At 48.8% G+C, this 18,779-nt stretch overlaps 1 protein-coding gene across 2 annotated transcripts in view; it reads left to right on the top strand.

Moving 5' to 3' along the window:
- Positions 1-18,779, top strand: part of UNC93A (unc-93 homolog A) — a 37,755-nt gene that overhangs the window by 5,986 nt on the left and 12,990 nt on the right. For both annotated transcript variants that reach the window (XM_023254577.2, XM_003986720.6), the window contains exons 2-5: positions 5,476-5,613; positions 11,763-11,944; positions 12,948-13,177; positions 14,673-14,798. In XM_023254577.2, the coding sequence (XP_023110345.2) occupies positions 5,476-5,613; positions 11,763-11,944; positions 12,948-13,177; positions 14,673-14,798 (676 nt within the window). The remainder of the gene's footprint in view (positions 1-5,475; positions 5,614-11,762; positions 11,945-12,947; positions 13,178-14,672; positions 14,799-18,779) is intronic.

Below are 18,779 nucleotides of genomic sequence, written 5' to 3'. Positions count from 1 at the left end.
CTCAAACTGAACTGACTGGTGAAGAACTCTCCCTGCCAAAGCAAATCTGGAACATCTAGAAGAGCTCAGTTACTCAAATGCACAGATACCACTGCAGTGAATCAAGGATCATGAAAAATCAGGTAAGTACGACACAACCAAAAAAAACCAATAAAGCTCCAATCACTGACTCTAAAGAAATGGAGATCTATGAACCATCAGACAGAAAATTCAGAATAATCCTGTTAAGGAAGTTTAGTGAAGTGCAAGAACACAGACAGACAACTAAACAAAATTGGGAAAACAATGCATGAATAAAATAAGAAGTTCAACAAGGGATAGTGACCATCGAAGCAAACAAATGAAATCCTGGAGTTGAAAAATTCAATAACTGAGCTGAAGAATTCAACAGAAGAGAAGTTTTTAAGAGTAGACTCAGCCACGCAGAATAAAGAATCAGTGACCTGGAGGACAGGACAATGGAAATTATTCAGTCAGAGGAGCAAAGAGACAAAAGAATGAAAAAGAGTGAAGAAAACCTATGGGAATTATACGACATGATAAAAAGAAACAATACTCACATATTGGAAATTCCAGAAGGAGAAGAGAAGGAGAAAGGAACAAAAAGTATATTGAAAGTAACAATGACTGAGAACGCCCCAAACCCGGGGGAGAGAAATGGACATCCAGATCCATGAGGTCCAAATAGGTTGAGCCCAATTAGGGCTACACTGAGACAAATTGTAATTAAATTGTCAGCAGTCAAAGACAACAAAATAAATAAATAAAAATAAAAATAAAAACGGAAAAACAGGAAACAACAAAATGGCAATAGTAAGTCCTTACCTATCAATAATTATTTTAAACATAAAGGGATTGAATTCTCCAATTAAAAGACATAGAACAGCTGAATGGATAAACAACCAAGATCAAACAATATGCTGTCTAGAAGGGGCTCATGTTAGCCTTAAAGACACTCACAGACTGAGGGTGAAGGAATGGAAAAGACATTTCAAGCAAATGGTAACAACAACAAAGCAGGGGTAGATATATCTATGCTGGACGAAACAGACTTTAAACTAAAAACGGTAACAAAGAGACAAAGAAGATTATTAAATGATGATAAAAGGGTCAATACATCAAAAAGATATAACAATTATAAATATTTCTGTACTCAACATTCGATCCCTAAATATATACAGGAAAAACTAGCAGAGGTAAAAGAATAAATCAGTAAGAATACAATAATAGTTAACGACTTTACTACCCCATTCTCAACAGTGGAGAGATCATGCAGAGAATCAATATGGAAACAACAGATTTGAACAACACTGTAGACCAAATGGCCCTAATAGACATGTACAGAGCATTGTAATACACATTCATTTCAGGTACACGTGGGCCATTTTTAGAATAAACTATATGTTAGACCATGAAACAAGTCTTAGCAAATTCTAAATGATTGAAATTATATCAAGTATCTTCTCTGACCACAATGTCATGAACCCAGAAATCAATAACAGAAGGAAAACTGGAAAATTTATAAACACATGAAAATTAAACAACACTCCCCTGAACAACTAATGGATCAAAGAAGAAATTAAAGGAGAAATAAAAAAGGTTTTTGAGAAAAACAAAAATGGAAACATAATGTATCAGAACTTGTGGGGTGCAGGAAAAACAGTTCTAAGAGGGAAGTTTATCGCAATAAATTCCTATATTAAGAAGCAAAAAATATCCCAAATAAACAACTGAACTTTATGCCTTAAGGAAAAAGTGAACACAAAGTTAGAAGAAGAAAGGAAATAATAAAGATTAGAGCAGAAATAAATGAAATAAAGAAAGAAAAAACAATAGAAAAGATTAGCTAAAGTAAGACTTGGTTCTTTGAAATGATAAAATTTACAAATCCTTACCTAACCAAAACAAAAGAGAAAGGACCCAAATCAACTAAATTATAAATTAAAAAGGAAACTTTAGAGTGGATACCACATAGATTCAAAGGACCATAAGAGGCTATGAGGAGAAACTATATGCCAACAAACTGGACAACCTAGAAAAAAAAAATGGAAAAATTTTTAGAAACATATAACTACCAAGACTAAATAAGGAAGAAATAAAAAATATGAAGAGACAAATTTCTAGGAAGGAGATTGACAAAGTAATAAAAAAATCTCCCAGTGAAGAAAATCCCAGGACCACTGGCTTTATCAGTGAATTTTACCAAACATTTAAAGAAGAATTAACACTAATTCTTCTCAAGCTCTTCCAAAAAATTGAAGAGGGGAGGATGTTCCTAAACTCATTTTATGACATCAGCATTATCCTGATACCAAATCCAAAAAGGATGCTACCGGAAAAACAAAGAAACAAACAAAGGGCCTACAGGTCAATATCCCTGATGAATATTGATGCAAAATTCTCAATAAAATACTAGCAAGCCAAATTCAGCAGCACACTAAAAGGACTGTCCACCAGGATCAAAAGGGATTTACCTCTTGGAATGTGAGGATAATTCGACAAATAAAAATCAATCATTGTGATACATCACATTAATAGAATGAAAGAAAAGAATCATATAATCATTTTGGGGCACTGGGTGGCTCAGTCGGTTGAGCGTCCGACTTTGGCTCAGGTCTTGATTTCGCAGTTTGTGAGTTTGAGCCCCGCGTCGGGCTCTGTACTGACAGATCAGAGCCTGGAGCCTGCTTCAAATTCTGTGTCTCCCTCTCTCTCTGCTCCTCCCCTGCTCATGCTCTGTCTCTCTCTCTCTCTCTCCTTCAAAAATAAATTTTAAAAAGACATTAAAAAATTTTTAAAAAAGAATCATATAATCATTTCAATAGAGGCAGAAAAAGCATCTGGCAAAATTCAACATTTTTTCCTCAATAAAAACTCTTAACAAACTAGGTATAGAAAGAACATATCTTAACATCATAAAGACCATATATAACAAGCCCATAGCTAACATCATGCTCAATGGTGAAAGTTTGAAAACTTTTCCTCTAAGATCAAGAAGACAACAGTGCCCGCTCTCACCACTTCTATTCAACATAATACTAGAAGTCCTAGCTAAAGCAATCAGGTAATAAAAGAAATAAAGGGGATCAGAATTAAAAGGGAAGAAGTAAAATTGTCTCTATTTGCAAATGATATTATTTTATATAGAGACAATCCTAAAGATTCAACCAAAAAACCGTTAGATCTAATCAATGAATTCAGTAAAGTTTCAGGATACAAAATCAGCATATGAAAATCAGTAGTGTTTCTATACACCAAGAACAAATGTTTACAAAAGGAAATAATTGAAATTTATCCCACTTGTAAGTGGGATAGCGTAAAAAACAAAATACTTAAGAATAAATTTAAGGAGGTGAAAGATCTGTACTCTGAAAACTATAAGACATTGATGAAAGACATTAAAGAAGACACAAATAAATGGAAAAGTATCCCATGTTCATGGATTAGAAGAATTAATATTGTTAAAATGCTAATACTACCATAAGCCTTCTGTAGATTTAAGGCAATCCCTATCAAGATTCCAATGGCATTTTTTACAGAGGTGGAAAAAACCTTCTAAAATTTATATGGAACCACAAAAGACCCCAAATAGCCAAATAAATCCTAAGAACAATGCAGAAAGCATCACTCCCTGACTGGAAGCTGTACCATAAAGCACTACTCATCAAAAGAGTAAGGCACTGGCATAAAAACAGGTGAATACACCAATGGGACAGAAATGGGATCCCAGAAATACACCCAAGCATTATACAGTTAACCAGTGTTTGACAAGGGAGCCAAGAATACTCAGCGGAGAAAAGAAGACAGTCTTCTCGATAAATGGTGCTGGAATAATTGGATATTCACATGGAAAAGAATGCAACTGGGCCCATATCTTACTCCACCCAGAATTAACTCAATCAACATGGTTAAAGACTTAAATATAAGACCTGCTGTCATGAAACGCCGAGAAGAAAACTTAGCAATAAATCTCCTTGACATGACTCTAGGTGGTAATGTCTGGATGCGACACCTACAGCACAGGCAACAAAATGAAAAATAAACAAGCGGGACTTCATCAAACAAAAAGCTTCTGCTCAGCTGAAGAAACCACCAACAAAGTGAAAAGACGACCTATGGAATGGGAAAAGTATTTGCAACCCATGTATCTGATAAGGGGCTAATATCCAAAATACGTAAAGAATGCACAAAACTCAATAGCAAGAAAGGACAAAAGACAAATAAACAGCCCAATTAAAAAATGGGCAAAGGACCTGATAGCCACTTCTCCAAAGAAGATCTACAAAAAGACAACAGGTACGTGAATAAATACACACGTCTCGAATCATTAGAAAATGTGAATCAAAACCACAATGAGATGTCACCTGACACCCGTTAGGATAGTTAAAATTAACAACACTGGAAACAAGGGTTGGCGAGGATTCAGAGAAAGGGGAACCCTCATGCGTTGGTGGGAATGCAGACTGGCGCAGCCGCTCTGGAAAATAGTATGGAGGTTCCTCAAAAATTAAAAATAGACCTGACTTTGGCTCAGGTCATGATCTCACAGTCTGTGGGTTCAAGACCCATGTCAGGCTCTGTGCTGACAGCTCAGAGTCTGGAGCCTGCTTTGGATTCTGTGTCTCCCTCTCTCTGCCCCTCCCCCTGCTCTCTCTCTCTCTCTCTCTCTCTCTCTCTCTCTCTCTCTCTCTCTTTCAAAAATAAATAAACATTAAAAAAATTTTTTTAAATACTTTGGCCCTTGGATCTTACAATCATGTTAACTATTTTTCAGAAGTTGAGCTATGTGTCTTGAAACTCACATTTATACTCTGTTCTTTAAGACAAGTACATCCAGGGGCGCCTGGGTGGCTCAGTCGGTTGGGCGTCCGACTTTGGCTCAGGTCATGATCTCACGGTCTGTGAGTTCGAGCCCCGCGTCAGGCTCTGTGCTGACAGCTCAGAGCCTGGAACCTGCTTCGGATTCTGTGTCTCTCTCTCTCTGACCCTCCTCCGTTCATGCTCTGTCTCTGTCTCAAAAATATGCAAACATTAAAAAAAATTAAAAAAAAAAGACAAGTACATCCATATTCTGCACCATTGACAATTTCTTTCAATGTGAAAGGTACCATTATATACATATATCTATATGTATATAATGTAATCATATTATACATGTATTACGTTATATAATATATATAACGTGAAAATCATTACTTTAAAGATTATATCTGCTAGAAGTTAATAGGGGGAAAGTTCAAGTACAAGCTGATAGAAGTCTGATCTTTTGCCCCGTTACTGTGGATTGTAGTTACTGTGGATTGCAGAGAAGGTGAATACATAGCAGCGTCCCTAGTGTTTCACAGTGTCGGTGATAACCAAGCTCATGAACTCCCAGCAGCCTTAATGACCTAGGTGCCTCTAACTCCGACGAGAGACAGAATGTGACTTCTTGGTACAGACAGCTTTTCCTGTGCCCCCGTTGGTTTCTTTTAGGGAACTACGAACCTACGTGTCCACTGGTGGTTGACGTCTTTAATCAGGATGATGGAAAGCAGCCTGAAGAATGTTCTTGTGGTTTCGTTTGGATTTCTGCTTCTCTTTACGGCCTACGGAGGTCTGCAGAGTCTGCAGGTAAGCGAGGACACTTCTGAACAAACGTCCATCTCTTGGCCTCTAAGAATCCGCAGGGTCACAGAAGACAAGGAATGTAGGATTTCTTGTTAACCGATTCACTCCCAAATCCTCTCAAACAGTGGTTTTTATGTGCTTACAAATGTGCAGCCCCACCCTCTCCAACAGGATTGCACAACAGGGAGTGTGTGTTTGACCCTTGGACAAGGACTGTGGGTCTTGGGCTCGTGATGTGATTTGCCTTTGACACAGTTAAAAAGAGAGAGGCACACGGGAGCGGCTGGGTGGCTTAGTCGGTTGAGCAACCAACGTCAGTTCAGGTCATGATCTCACGGTTCGTGAGTTCGAGCCCCGCATCGGGCTCCGTGCTGACAGCTCAGACCCCGCTTCAGATCCTCTGTCCTCTCTCTCTACCCCTCCCCCGCTCGTTCTCGTTCTCTCAAACATAAGTAAAACACTCAAAAAAAAAAAAAAAAAAAGAGGGAGAGTCACAGGATGACTCACTGCGGATTCTGTGTCTTCATGCCTTTGGCTTTGTGGTTGGGGTAGTAACATAAATTTATCCTATTTTGCTAGACCATAGAGATTCCAAGCTTCTTTTTTTTTTTAATTTTTTTAATGTTTATTTATTTTTGAGAGAGACAGAGACAGAGCATGAACATGAGCAGTGGAAGGGCAGAGAGAGAGGGAGACACAGAATCCAAAGCAGACTCCGGCCCCTGTCAGCCTGACACGGGGAGTGAGCCCACAAACCGCAAGATCATGACCTGAGCCTAAGTCGGACACTTAACCTACTGAGCCACCCAGGCGCCCTGAGATTCCAAGCTTCTTTAAGCAAAACAGTGAACTAGGACAAAGTTGTCTCCATAGCTTTGACCCCAACCCCCATGGCACTCTCTCCTCCTCAAGCCTCTAAGAGGCTGTAACAAGAGTCACGTTTGCCTAAAAGTAGATTGGCTGTATCTTCCCCAGGTAGTTACTTGTTGTTTCCTTTTTAAAGTTTATTGGAAGGAACGTGTAGGTTTCATGAGCGGTAGAAAGGTGTCAGATGGTTTTCCTCCCTTCTCTTCCTCATTTCCTGTCGTCTGTTTCTCTCAGTAACTAGTTCCTTTCTCTTGTTTTTCCAGCTTCTGCTCCATAATGACTTTTTGGCTCTGATGTAGGAGACCTGTTTTTGTTTTTGTTTTAAATCCGAGTTACTTAACATACATACACAGTGTAGGGTTGGTTTTGGGAGTAGAACCCAGCGATTCATCCCTTGCGTACAACACCCAGTGCTCATCCCAGCAGGTGTCATCCCAGCAGGTGTCCTCCTCGATGCCCATCCCCCAGCCCCTCCCACCTCCCCTCCAGCAACCCTCAGTTTGCTCTCCGTATTTAAGAGTCCCTCATGGTTTGCCTCCTTCTGTTTCTTATCTTGTCTTTCCTTCCCTTCCCCTGCGCTCATCTGTTTTGTTTCTTAAATTCCTACATATGAGTGAAATCATATGGTGTTTGTCTTTCTCTGACTGACTTACTGTACTTAGTGTAACACACTCTAGTTCCATCCACGTTGTTGCAGACGGCAAGATTTCATCCTTTTTGATTACCGAGTAATATTCCACTGTGTATATGTTGTCTTTATCCATTCATCACTTGATGGACGTTTGGGCTCTTTCCATACTTTGGCTATTATCGATAGCGTTGCTATAAGCATTGGGGTGCATGTGTCCCTTCGAGTCAGCACTCCTGTATCTTTTGGATAAATACCTAGTAGTGCAGTTGCTGGGTCGTAGGGTAGTTCTATTTTTAATGTTTTCAGGAACCTCCACACTGTTTTCCAGACGGCCACACCCGTGTGCATTCCCACCAGCAGTGTAAGAGGGTTCCCGTTTCTCCGCATCCTCGCCAGCATTTGTTGTTTCCTGAGTTGTTAATTTTAGCCACTCTGACAGGGGTGAGGTGGTATCTCATCGTGGTTTTGATTTGTATTTCCGTGACGATGAGTGATGTTGAGCATCTTTTCATGTGTCGCTTGGCCAACTGGATGTCTTCTTTGGAGAAGTGTCTTTTCACATCTTCTGCCCATTTCTTCACTGGATTATTTGTTTTCTGGATGTTGAGTTTGACTAGTTCTTTATAGATTTTTGTATATTAACCCTTTATCTGATACGTCATTTGCAAATATCTTCTATTTTATTTTAAGAGAGAGAAGGAAAGAGAGAGAGAGAGAGAGAGGGAGCAGGGAAGGGGAGGAGCGAGAGGGAGAGAGAGAGAATCCCAAGCAGGCTCTGTGCTGTCAGCACAGAGCTAGATGTGGACTCAGTCCCGTGAATCATGAGATCATGACCTGAGCCGAGATCAAGAGTTGGACACTCGACTGGCTGAGACACCCAGAGGCTCAGTTGCTTGTTTGGAAGTGTACTTAGCACAGGGGCCACAACCCCGAGAGAGCAGGTGGCCCCCACCCCCCGCACACCCAGGCCCACCCCAGTCTGCCTGGGGTCTTGGGAGTAGAAGCACCCACGATCATTGCTGAGGTGCCCTCTTCCTTGGAAGACATCAGAGGACCAGACCTCCAGCTCTGTGCACCATCCCGCCACCCACTTCCCCCACCCTCTGTCCTAGCCTGAACCGCCTTATCTCCTCCTTTGCTGGTCCAGAATATGTAAACATGGTTTAACTGAGATAATGGTCTCCATTGGTCAGGACTGGCTTAAGCAAAAGAATTCAATGACATGGACAGAAGTGACCTGAGGCATGACTGCATCCCCGCGATGCTGGAAGCACCTGTCCGTCCATGTCATTTCCTTTGGCTTTCAACTGGCGGGCTTCATTCCCAATCCCTAGGGTCCCAGCCCTGATCTGGACTCACCCCGGGACCCAGGCACGCGTCTACACAGCCTTCCCCCTGCAGCAGCTGCAGCCTTCACACCCCTGTGGCTACTGATCTGCTAGTCCTTCACATCTCCACTCAGATGTCACCTCTTTCCCTTCCTTGCTCCCTGGAGCTGAAGTCCGGGTGGGGTGCTCACAGGTGCTGAGGCAGACGCCTGTGATCGCGTGATGCCAGGACCACAGCCACCGCTCCATGACCGAGTCCCCCTGACCAAGACGGGCCAGACACACAGGGGGCGAACTATGGATAGTTCTGTGAATGAGAGTCATCGGTGCGTGCTAATCTCCAGCTGAACTCTCTTCTCAGGCTCTCTATGGGCTTAAAGATCCGACCCTACTCCCCAGTACTGAGCTGGGACCTATCTTGGCAGGCCGCCCAGCATCATCTCCCAGAAGAGCTTGACGGCTCTGGCCACCGTGCAATGTTCCGTGCTGCCTCTCCGCCCAGGATGAGGCCCGTGAAAACGCATCCCCGCATCTCCTGCCCTCGGCACCTCCCACCCTTCCCCAGGTTCCCCCTCACCCTCCAGATCTCATTTGGTCTTCACTCCTTCTAGAAAGTCTTCCTGACCCCACTGGGCTGGCCCGAGTTTCCCTGGCAGGACTCACTCCCCACTGCAATAGACTGTTTGCTGCTGTTACTGATTCCTCTTGGCTCCTGTCCACTGTGCACTCCTGGAGGGCAGCGGCTGCTGAAATTTCCTTTTTTTCCACTAGAGCAGGTGCATACAGCCTCTGCGGGTAAGCGTTTAAGGCTCTATTTGTTGAATGAGCTGAGTGAATGTCCCAATTGTTTATGTAGGCAGATCTTGCACAATTCGAGCTCAACATGCACACGTACTTATCTTCACGCGTGTATTTGCCGACTGGCTCTCCTAACACATGCAAACGCAGGTGTGTGAACGTGGCCATTCACGTAGAAAAGAAATTTGCTTTTAAAATTCCACTTTGGCTTCTGGCATCCGTGTTCCTTTTCGGTGGTTTGCAGTCAAATCCGATTACAAGTGCCTCACGCGCTTCGCTGGCTCGCGGCAGTGCTGTGGGCGGAAGAAGTCCCAACGCAGAGAGACGCCTCGCGCCTCTCACTCACACCCAAGAAGGCGAGCCCAGTCATGCAGGAGGAGTTAACGCGCATGTATGAAGGAAACAAAGCCTCAGGCTCATCCAGCTCTCTCGCTCCGCACTCCTAGCAGCCAGAGTCATAAATGGAAATTTCCAGCTAACCCCCACGGCAGAACAGAGTGCTCAATTTCCACCTTCCAGCCAGATGTCAGAATTCTCTTGGGACTAGCTGTTTTTATCATCCGTTTTAATTCATCCGCAAATACCCGTTTAAGTACCTGCTTTGGGCTAGGCATCGGGAGAGATTTGGAAAAAGCAGAACATTTCCCTGCGTTCGAAGGTATCGCTGTCAGGTGGGGTGACATCGTGGGTCAGCATGTGGTGTGTGCCAGAGGCCAGGCAAAATTCCAACAGCAGATCAGAGCACAGGTCTCCGTGGATGACGTTATCCAGGAGCCCTCAGACACCCCTGATCTGCGCTGGAACGATGGGCACCCTCTGCAAAGCAAGGACAAGGAAGGTGGGAGCACGTCGGGGGGCCGGGCAGCAAAGGAAGCGGGAATCCTGGACCGGTGGACACAAGGCAGAGTAGGAAGTCAGCCCGAGGGTTTGGGATTCCGGGGGGCAGATCGGCAGTGAGGGAATGTCAGAGAGCAGTACCTGGCCGCGTGGTACAGGGTCCCTCGCCACAACACGTCTTGCAGGGGCGACCAGGCAGGAAGGGATGTTAGAAACCAGGCATTAGAGTGCCAGCTTCCAGATCATCTGGGCACCCCACTGTGCGTGTCAGTCTGCGAGCAGACAGTGTCCCCTTCTTTATCTCTTCCATGAGGACAGTAACTCTGTTTCCTCAGCTTAAAGGGGAGAAATACAAAGCTCTCCTAGAGATAAAAACAGATTCACAGAAGGCGTGTGGCCATCTGCCCCAGAGTGACCCCAGCACCGGGCCTCAGGCTTTCCCTCTCCCCAGGATCTAGTAGCAGCTGACTCATGGTTCGGACTGTGCTTCCTCCCAGGCCTCACCTGTCAGCTGGGGGGGAGCATGTGTCAGCTGGGGGGGAGCACCTATCAACTGGGAGGGGAGCACCTGTCAGCTGGGAGGGGAGCATCTATCATCTGGGAGGGGAGAGCCTGTCAGTTGGAGGGGAGCTCCTGTCAACTGGAAGGGGAGCACCTGTCAGCTGGAGGGGAGCACCTATCAACTGGGAGGGGAGCATCTGTCAGCTGGAGGGGAGCACCTGTCAGCTGGGAAGGGAGCACCTGTCAGCTGGGAGGGGAGCATTGTCAGCAGGAGTGGAGCACCTGAGCATCTGTCAGCTGGAGGGGAGCACCTCTCATCTGGGAGGGGAACATCATCAGCAGGAGGGGAGCACCTGAGCACCTGTCAGCTGGGAAAGGAGCACCTATCCTCTGGGAGGGGAGCATCTATCCTCTGGGAGGGGAGAAACTGTCAGCTGGAGGGGAGAACCTGTCAGCTGGAGGGGAGCACCTATTATCTGGGAAGGAAGCACTATCAGCAGGAGGGGAGAACCTGAGCACCCGTCAGCTGGGAGGGGAGCACCTATCCTCTGGGAGGGGAGAACCTATCCTCTGGGAGGGGAGAACCTGTCAGCTGGAGGGGAGCACCTGTCAGCTGGAGGGGAGCACCTGTCAGCTGGAGGGGAGCATCCGTCAGCTGGAGGGGAGCATCTGTCAGCTGGGAGTGGAGCACCTATCTTCTGGGAGGGGAGCACCTGTCAACAGGAGGGGAGCATCTATCATCTGGGAGGGGAGCAGTATCAGTAGGAGTGGAGCATCTGAGCACCTGTCAGCTGGAGGGGAGCATCTGTCAACTGGGAAGGGAGTAACTGTCAGCTGGAGGGGAGCACCTTTCAGCTGGGAGGGGAGCATCTGTCAGCAGGAGGGCAGCACCTATCATCTGGGAGGGGAGAACCTGTCAGCTGGAGGGGAGCACCTATCAGCTGGAAGGGGAGCACCTGTCAGCTGGGAAGGGAGCACCTTTCAGCTGGAGGGGAGCACCTGTCGGCTGGAGGGGAGCACCCGTCAGCTGGAGGGGAGCACCCGTCAGCTGGAGGGGAGCACCTGCAGCTGGGAGGGGGCACCTCCTCAGAGTAGCCTGTTGCTCGTGGCCTCAGGGACCTAGCGGTGACCCAGAGCTCTGTCCCCTTGGCTACTGGCCCCTCTGACCAGGGCTGGGTTTGTCCCCACAGAGCAGCCTGTATGGTGAGGAAGGGCTGGGGGTGACGGCGCTCAGCACGCTGTACGGCGGGATGCTCCTGTCCTCCATGTTCCTCCCACCGCTCCTGATTAAGAGGTTCGGCTGCAAGTGGACCATCGTCATCTCCATGTGCTGCTACGTGGCCTTCTCCCTGGGCAACTTCTACGCCAGCTGGTACAGCCCACACGGCTCGCGCCCGGGTCTGGCTCAGGACGCAGGTTCCTGCTCAGGAGCACTGAGCTGGAGCCCGCTTGAGGGTTCCCCGGCTTTCACTTTAAAATGAGCGCCGTTTCCGGGAATTCCTGTCTGCTGCTGGGACAGGACAGGCTTTCTTCCCCTGTTTTCCCCGCCAAGATGTCTCCGTCCCTTTTGCTGGGCCCATCTCCTCCCCTGCTTCCCAGCCCTGACCTTCCCTCACATTTTTCATGGGCCTTGAGTTTCCCTGTCTGCACCAGGGGCACTTTTGTGGCCCCAATGATGAGAGCTAGACCTTGACGAACACGTCGAGGGTGAATTTCAGGAGACTTAGCAGAAGGTGACCCGAGGACCCAACACCGTGGCCTCACCCCATCACAGAGAGTGGACACGTCAGGGTGCAGGGCCCCAGCCTGAGACCTACCTCCTCCCTGATGGAGAGGCGTCCTCTGGGACCAAGCTCCAAGGGCACCGGCCCCACAGTCTTATTCCCGGGAACACACCTATCAAACATCCTTTGGAGGGACACCTGTTGTCACCTAGGACATAATGATTACGGTGATTTCACGTTCTTCTTTTTCTCATTGCCATGGAGTTTTCACACAGAGTCTTCAATGAAGAAGGTAAACCAATCACTCGATCGATCGATCAATGTTTCAAAAAATAAATAAATCGTTTTAAACTAAAGCTGTTAGAAATACTCAAAAACCACCCAGCCTTATTTGTAATCCCAGCTCATTGGTGGCTGCTTGCAAACACGAAGAAAACTCACTGGCAATGAATTTGTCTCTTGCAAACTAACCAGAACCAGAAAAGGCACCGAGTTGGGTCCTTTATCTGGGTCTTGTGGTGAAGCCGTCAGTCTAACCAATCCATAAACATGACAAGGCTTACGACGGGCTAGGCATGGAGTTTCCTTCTCCGCAAAGGTAGGGAAGATTGGAGGGGGCAAGGTACTGTCTGTCTGTGTTTTATTTTACAGGTTCACCTTGGTTCCGACCTCCATACTGCTGGGTCTGGGAGCAGCTCCGCTGTGGTCTGCTCAGGGCACGTACCTCACCATCATGGGAAACACACAAGCAGAGAAGGCGGGGAAAGTTGGCAGAGACGTGGTGAACCAGTATTTCGGCACCTTCTTTCTCATCTTCCAGTCGTCCGGGGTGTGGGGCAACCTGATCTCATCTCTGGTGTTTGGCCAGACACCCAGTCAAGGTAAAAGGAAACGGGGCTCCGTGATGACCCCCGAGAGGGCCCCCCATCCCATTTACACGTGTCTTTATTCCACAACTGGAGCAGGTGAATCACCTAAAGACGTGGTTCTCAACTGCCTGTGCCCAGCCTTCCCTGGTCCCCAGCTGTTCCCTGGGGGAGTCTGGGCGGGTCCGTCTTCTCCACAAGTGCCCTGGCCATTCTGACCCTACCCTCCGTGGGCAGGGGGAGCCCCCCAGAGCAGTGTCCTGGGAGAACAGAGGGCCACTGCCAGTGGACCTTGGGTTCCTGGAGTCATCACTATCCTTTTAGACCAAGAACAGGCTCGACTGATTTATTGTCCCACTGAATTGATCCACTATCCTGTGTCTTAAATGCTCCACAAATGACCTGTTGTCCCATAACCGATTTGAACATTTGACGGCTGATGTCTTAACCCATGTTTTCATCTGGACGTAAAGTGTGGATCTGTTTTATGCCTGTGCCCTCTGACGTCTGAAGATTTAAACCAAGGACAGAGGGAAATAAATCTCTTCAATTCTTACAGGAAACCTTTATCGATGGGGGTGGGCAGAGGCCCTGACTCCTGACTGCTATCTGGATTATTTCTGTCTCTTTGTCCTGGACCTGCATCCTGCCATCCCCTATGAAGTCCTGCCTTTGGGGGACTCCCAAATCCCCCTTCCCCTGTTCCTCATGTGATGCCATCACTTGCTAAGTGCATGGAGAAGGAAAACCAGCAGGTCATAGACACCCGTTTTTACTCATTATCGCTGTCGAGGTCAACAATAATCCAACAGAAACTGGAACTAAGGTTCGGTCTCTACAGCATGACTGGTGGGAAATGGAGTGGACAGGTTTAAAGCCATTCGGGCAAGAGAGCTTAATTCTCTAAGCGACCCCGGGACCCAGACCCCGAGGAGCGAGGCATTCCAAGGGCCCGGCCAGCGCACCAGCCAAGGGGGACTTGTGGCGCTCCATGCGATGACATCTGTATCACGACAGATGTCCTTTCTTCCATGACGTCTGCCTCCTCCAGAGACTCTGACACGGTCTGGGAGCCACTGGTGGTGCCCATTTTATTCTTTTAGCAGATTGGGAAACCAGCATTCAGGGGAGGGCCAAAGCGACCTGCCCAAGGTCATGGAACCACTACAGATGAGTGTGAAAGAGAACGCAGTGGTCCTGACACCTAGCCTAAAGCACCTTATTTCTTCTTGATTAGTTCGGAAATGTTGGATGTTTTCATTATGTCCGGAATCTAATACAAGTAGCTGTTGTGCAGCGTGTCTTAAAATCATGGATCCGGACACGTGCCCGGGGGAAGTGTATCTGGAGGCACTTGGTCAAACAGACCCGTGTCTCATGGCTTTGACCCATCGTGACTCTTGGCCCTGGGGTGTCCAGGCCCCTGTTGGCTGCACACTTGAATCCTCATGCCCCTTGTCCTATCAATTTTCCACGTTCTCCTGTCATCTTTTTGCTTCCGACTGCACAGAGGCCATCCCAGAGGAGCAGCTCCTGTCTTGTGGGGCCAGTGACTGTCTGATGGCCACAGCGTCCACCAACAGCACCCAGCGACCCTCGCAGACGCTGATCTACACCCTGCTGGGCATCTACACGGGTATGTGCTCACGGCGGGCCGAGTCCCAGGGGAGGCAAACCTAACTCTTCCCTGGGTTGAGAAAGAGCATCTTCCCAACGTACAAATATTCCTGTAAAGTGTGCTCAGCTTTGCACCGATGTGTTCTTCGTAGGAAATCAAGTGCAGAAGACCAGGGCTGTCTAATAGTTTCCTGTGATGACAGAGTCATTTTTCTTCTGCAAAGTTCTGTAGCTGTCAGCCCCATGTGTTTATTTATATTTTTACTACCTAAATTAAAAATACTGTTCCTAAGTCACAACAGCCACATTGCAAATGCTTGATGGCCACGTGGGGCCGATGGCTACCATATTGGATAGGACCAGGGTATACCACGGTATTGATGGATTGGCTACTTGTGTGTCAACTATGTCCAAGTGACCCTGGAAATCCAAAACCCTGTAAGTTGTCATCTTTTTCTGAGGAATATATTTGAATGGCTCCTGCTGGTGTGGGGCCGGGGTCCTTCCTGCAACGACCATTCTCCAATCAGGAAGACCCCAGGGTTCTCAGCTACTGATCACAATGCAGCTGAAGGACGCACACATTGGAAGTTCATGGCAAGATGGCCAAAGGGAGTTCATTCTTCTACTGGTTCTTATCCTTAGAAGCTCATGTTAATGCAAAATATTTATGTGAATCATTTTCTAAATGACCTCCTTGTTAGAGTCACTAGATTTATAATTAAAGGGGGTATTTTTAGAGTAGTGTTTTTTGTGTTGGCTGGGTCGGTTTGTTTGTTTTCACCGCTTGAAGAGAATTTAAATCTATTCTTTGTCCTTCTTAAAGATCACGGGTCTGAAATATGTTGAATTTGGTGGGACTGAGTCCCGGGATCCTAATGGGATCAAAGGTTACCAAGGCTGCGTGTGCCGTCAGAATCCGTCCCTATGCTGAGACCATCAGCTGCCAGCAAAGTCACCTCCAGATCAGAGGTCACTGAGTGAGAACTTGTAAAACAGCCACTTTGTGTTGGCATAGCGGAGCGAGCACCAGCGAGTGCCACGCCATAACGTGGACTTTCTCCGGTCCTGAAACTAGTAACTCAGGACCTTCGATAAGCTCAGAGCCCGATGCAGGAGAAGATGTGTATTCGGCTAACAGAAATTCGATGCACGTGTTTTGAACGAGGTTTCCAGCTGACACGTGGTCACATCTTCTCGGGGGATTGGGGTCCAGGGCAACTTTGACGAGGCGGTGGTACCGAGCGGGTGTCGAAGGACGAGGAGAGGCTTACCAGGCAGAGAGGGAGGGGGGAGAGGGCACTACAGGCAGAGAAGCACAGAGGCGCTGGTGTGGCCGCGGCGGACGAGGCCCTGGAGGGGACAGAGGAGCCGGAGACAGTTGTGGGACGAGCCGTGACCCACCGTGAAAAGCCTTGATGCTGTGCTAAACGGTCTGGACAGGTGTAGACTCCTTTCCTGGACAGACTCCAGCATTAGCGTCCTTTGGAAATACAGAAAACTCGTGGGCAGAGAAGCCGGCCCTTGTGAGACCCCCCCACCCCCGCCCCAATCCGCAGGAAGAATGAAGAGTAAAGGGCAGCGAGCGTTTAACCACAAAAACTAAAGCTTCTGCGGACCCCGAACTGCGTGTTTGTCCCCCCCGTCTGCGAAACAGCAGTGCTCCACCTTTTCCCCCACCGGCCGGACACTAAATATTCTCGGCTTGAGGACCGAGTGGTTTCCGCTGCAACTATTCAGTGATGTTTTTGGCGGGAAGAGAGGCCACGGGTAACATGCAAATGAAGAGTGAGGCTGTTTTCTTTTTTTTTTTTTTTAATGTTTATTCATTTCTTGAGAGAGAGAGACAGAGCGTGAACGGGAAAGGGGCAGAGAGAGAGGGAGACACAGAATCCGAAGCAGGCTCCAGGCTCTGAGCCGTCAGCACAGAGCCTGACGCGGGGCTCGAACCCGTGAACAGGGAGATCACGACCTGAGCCGTAGTCGGACGCTTAACCGACTGAGCCACCCAGGTGCCCCGAGGCTGTTTTCTAATAAGACTTTACTTACAAAAGCAGCCTGGAGCAGGAGCTGGCCCGCGGCCTGCGTTGCCCTGGTCCCAAGGAACAGCACAGGCCGTGGAAAATGCGTTTTTTGCATCCTCAGCCCCCATGTGAGGTTCCCCTGCTCAGCACGAGGCCCTCAGTCCCCTCCCGCAGGTCTCTGGCCGCTGCCCCAGGCCCGACGTTACCCAGAACTCGTTCCCACATCCCACGTTACCCAGAACTCGTTCCCACATCCCACATCCCACTCGTTCCTCGGGCATCCAGGGGCCCGAGGGAGTGGCAGTCCAGACGGTCGTGTCAAACGGGCACTGTGCATGTGTCCCATGAAGAAATCGTCTCTGATGATTCGTACCCTGGCCTCACACAGGGTTTCATGGGTCTCCTTCTTGTGAGCAAGGCCGTGTTACCGTAGAAACACACACGCACACACAAAGCAAACCGAAATGGAGAAGAACGGACTAAAGGAAAGAACTCTGCCTCCCCAGAGTGTTTTCCCGCGATCCCTGAGCTCTGTCCTCACGAGGAAATTCCTTTCGAAGCCATTCCCTCCAGTATACTAGACGTGCGACACACGCACGTTCACGCCCCTTGAGAAGGTTCTGGGTCACGGGCGGCCCTGGACCGTGTGTGATTTTTCCTAGTAAACACGTGGCTTCCGTACCACGACCCAGCCGCAGGGCTGCCCCGCGGCTCTTATCCTGGGAGTCATGTGTCCCGATGGCTTCACGCGCCTGCCCACGGGGGAGGCCGTGGCCCCGGTCAGTGGGGAGCTGACGGCACGCCTCCTCCACGTGGTCACACACCCGTCTTGCCTGTGCATGGACCGCTCTGGAAACCGCTTCGCAGCTGAGATGCCCAGAGGCCCCCTGCACGTGGCTCTGACTGGTGGCACTCACCGGGTCTCCAGGGGACAGGTAGTGACCGCCCACGACCTCGGACGGCAGTTCAGCAGACTTCCGTGTGCCGTGTGTTGGAAAGTGTCGTCAAAATGCGGAGTTACCCCGACCTGGGGAGAGAGGATTGTGTTCAGCCCAGGGGAAAGCGGCTGAATGACAGAAACCAGGTTTAGAAGTAGATCGGCACCTCCGGGGTGTGCGGGGCGTGTGGGGACGGGTCCGGCATCTCTGCCGACAATGTGGAAGGGGGCGGGTCGTGAGCCGGGCGCTCCCCCAGCACCGGGCCAGCACACCGTGCAGGCGGACGCTGAGACCAAGTACAGAGAAAAAAATAACTCGAGTCCCCTTCAAGGCTGCCGGGCCTCAGCCATCGGGCTAGAAATCCCTGGCGGCCCCTCAGAGAAACGGAAAAAGCCTCCCGGCTCCCGAGTCCCTCTGTGGCTCGCAGAGCACCGTGTTTAGCACCGAGCCAGGGAGGAGAAAACCGGGTATACGCGGACCCCAGACCACCAGGAAGGAAAGAGGTGTCCGTGTGAACAAGAGTCAGTGAGCTGTAGCCCTCGATCCAGGTATTGAGGTGGGTTCGTGGTACAGACGGAGGTCCGGTCACCACTGGGGAATCATGAAGGCGCACGGTGTCCCCCACGGCGGGGGGTGGGGATGAAGAGTTGTCTTGAACAAAACCCGTTTGCACAGTTAGCGCACTCGCACCCGCCGCGAAGGGGGCGCCCCCCGCGCAGTCCCTCCGCCCGGGGCCCGGGCTTCCGCGGCCCCGGGCACAGCACCCCACCTGCAACGGCGCCCCTCGGCGCCCTCCCTCACCCAAAGCCCGCAGGTGCGCGGCTCTGCTCTGTCCTTCCTCTCGGCCGGTCCCCTTGGGGGATCTGCCGCCTTAGAGCACCTTACTGCCACTTACTGTCTACAAACACGCGCTATCCCATCGTATTCAGGAGGCGCCACACTCATGCACCTAGCTCGCCCCCCAGGGCTTCCAGGTAAAGATGCTGGAATAGACACGAGACTCAGCAAACGAGAACCGCGGCGACTCGCCATCCCAAG

The sequence above is a fragment of the Felis catus genome, chromosome B2 (genome assembly GCF_018350175.1).
Source record: "Felis catus isolate Fca126 chromosome B2, F.catus_Fca126_mat1.0, whole genome shotgun sequence".
In the NCBI taxonomy this organism is placed as follows: Eukaryota; Metazoa; Chordata; class Mammalia; order Carnivora; family Felidae; genus Felis; species Felis catus.
Note: the sequence above shows the minus strand (reverse complement) of the source record. Positions and strands in the feature narration are given on the sequence as shown.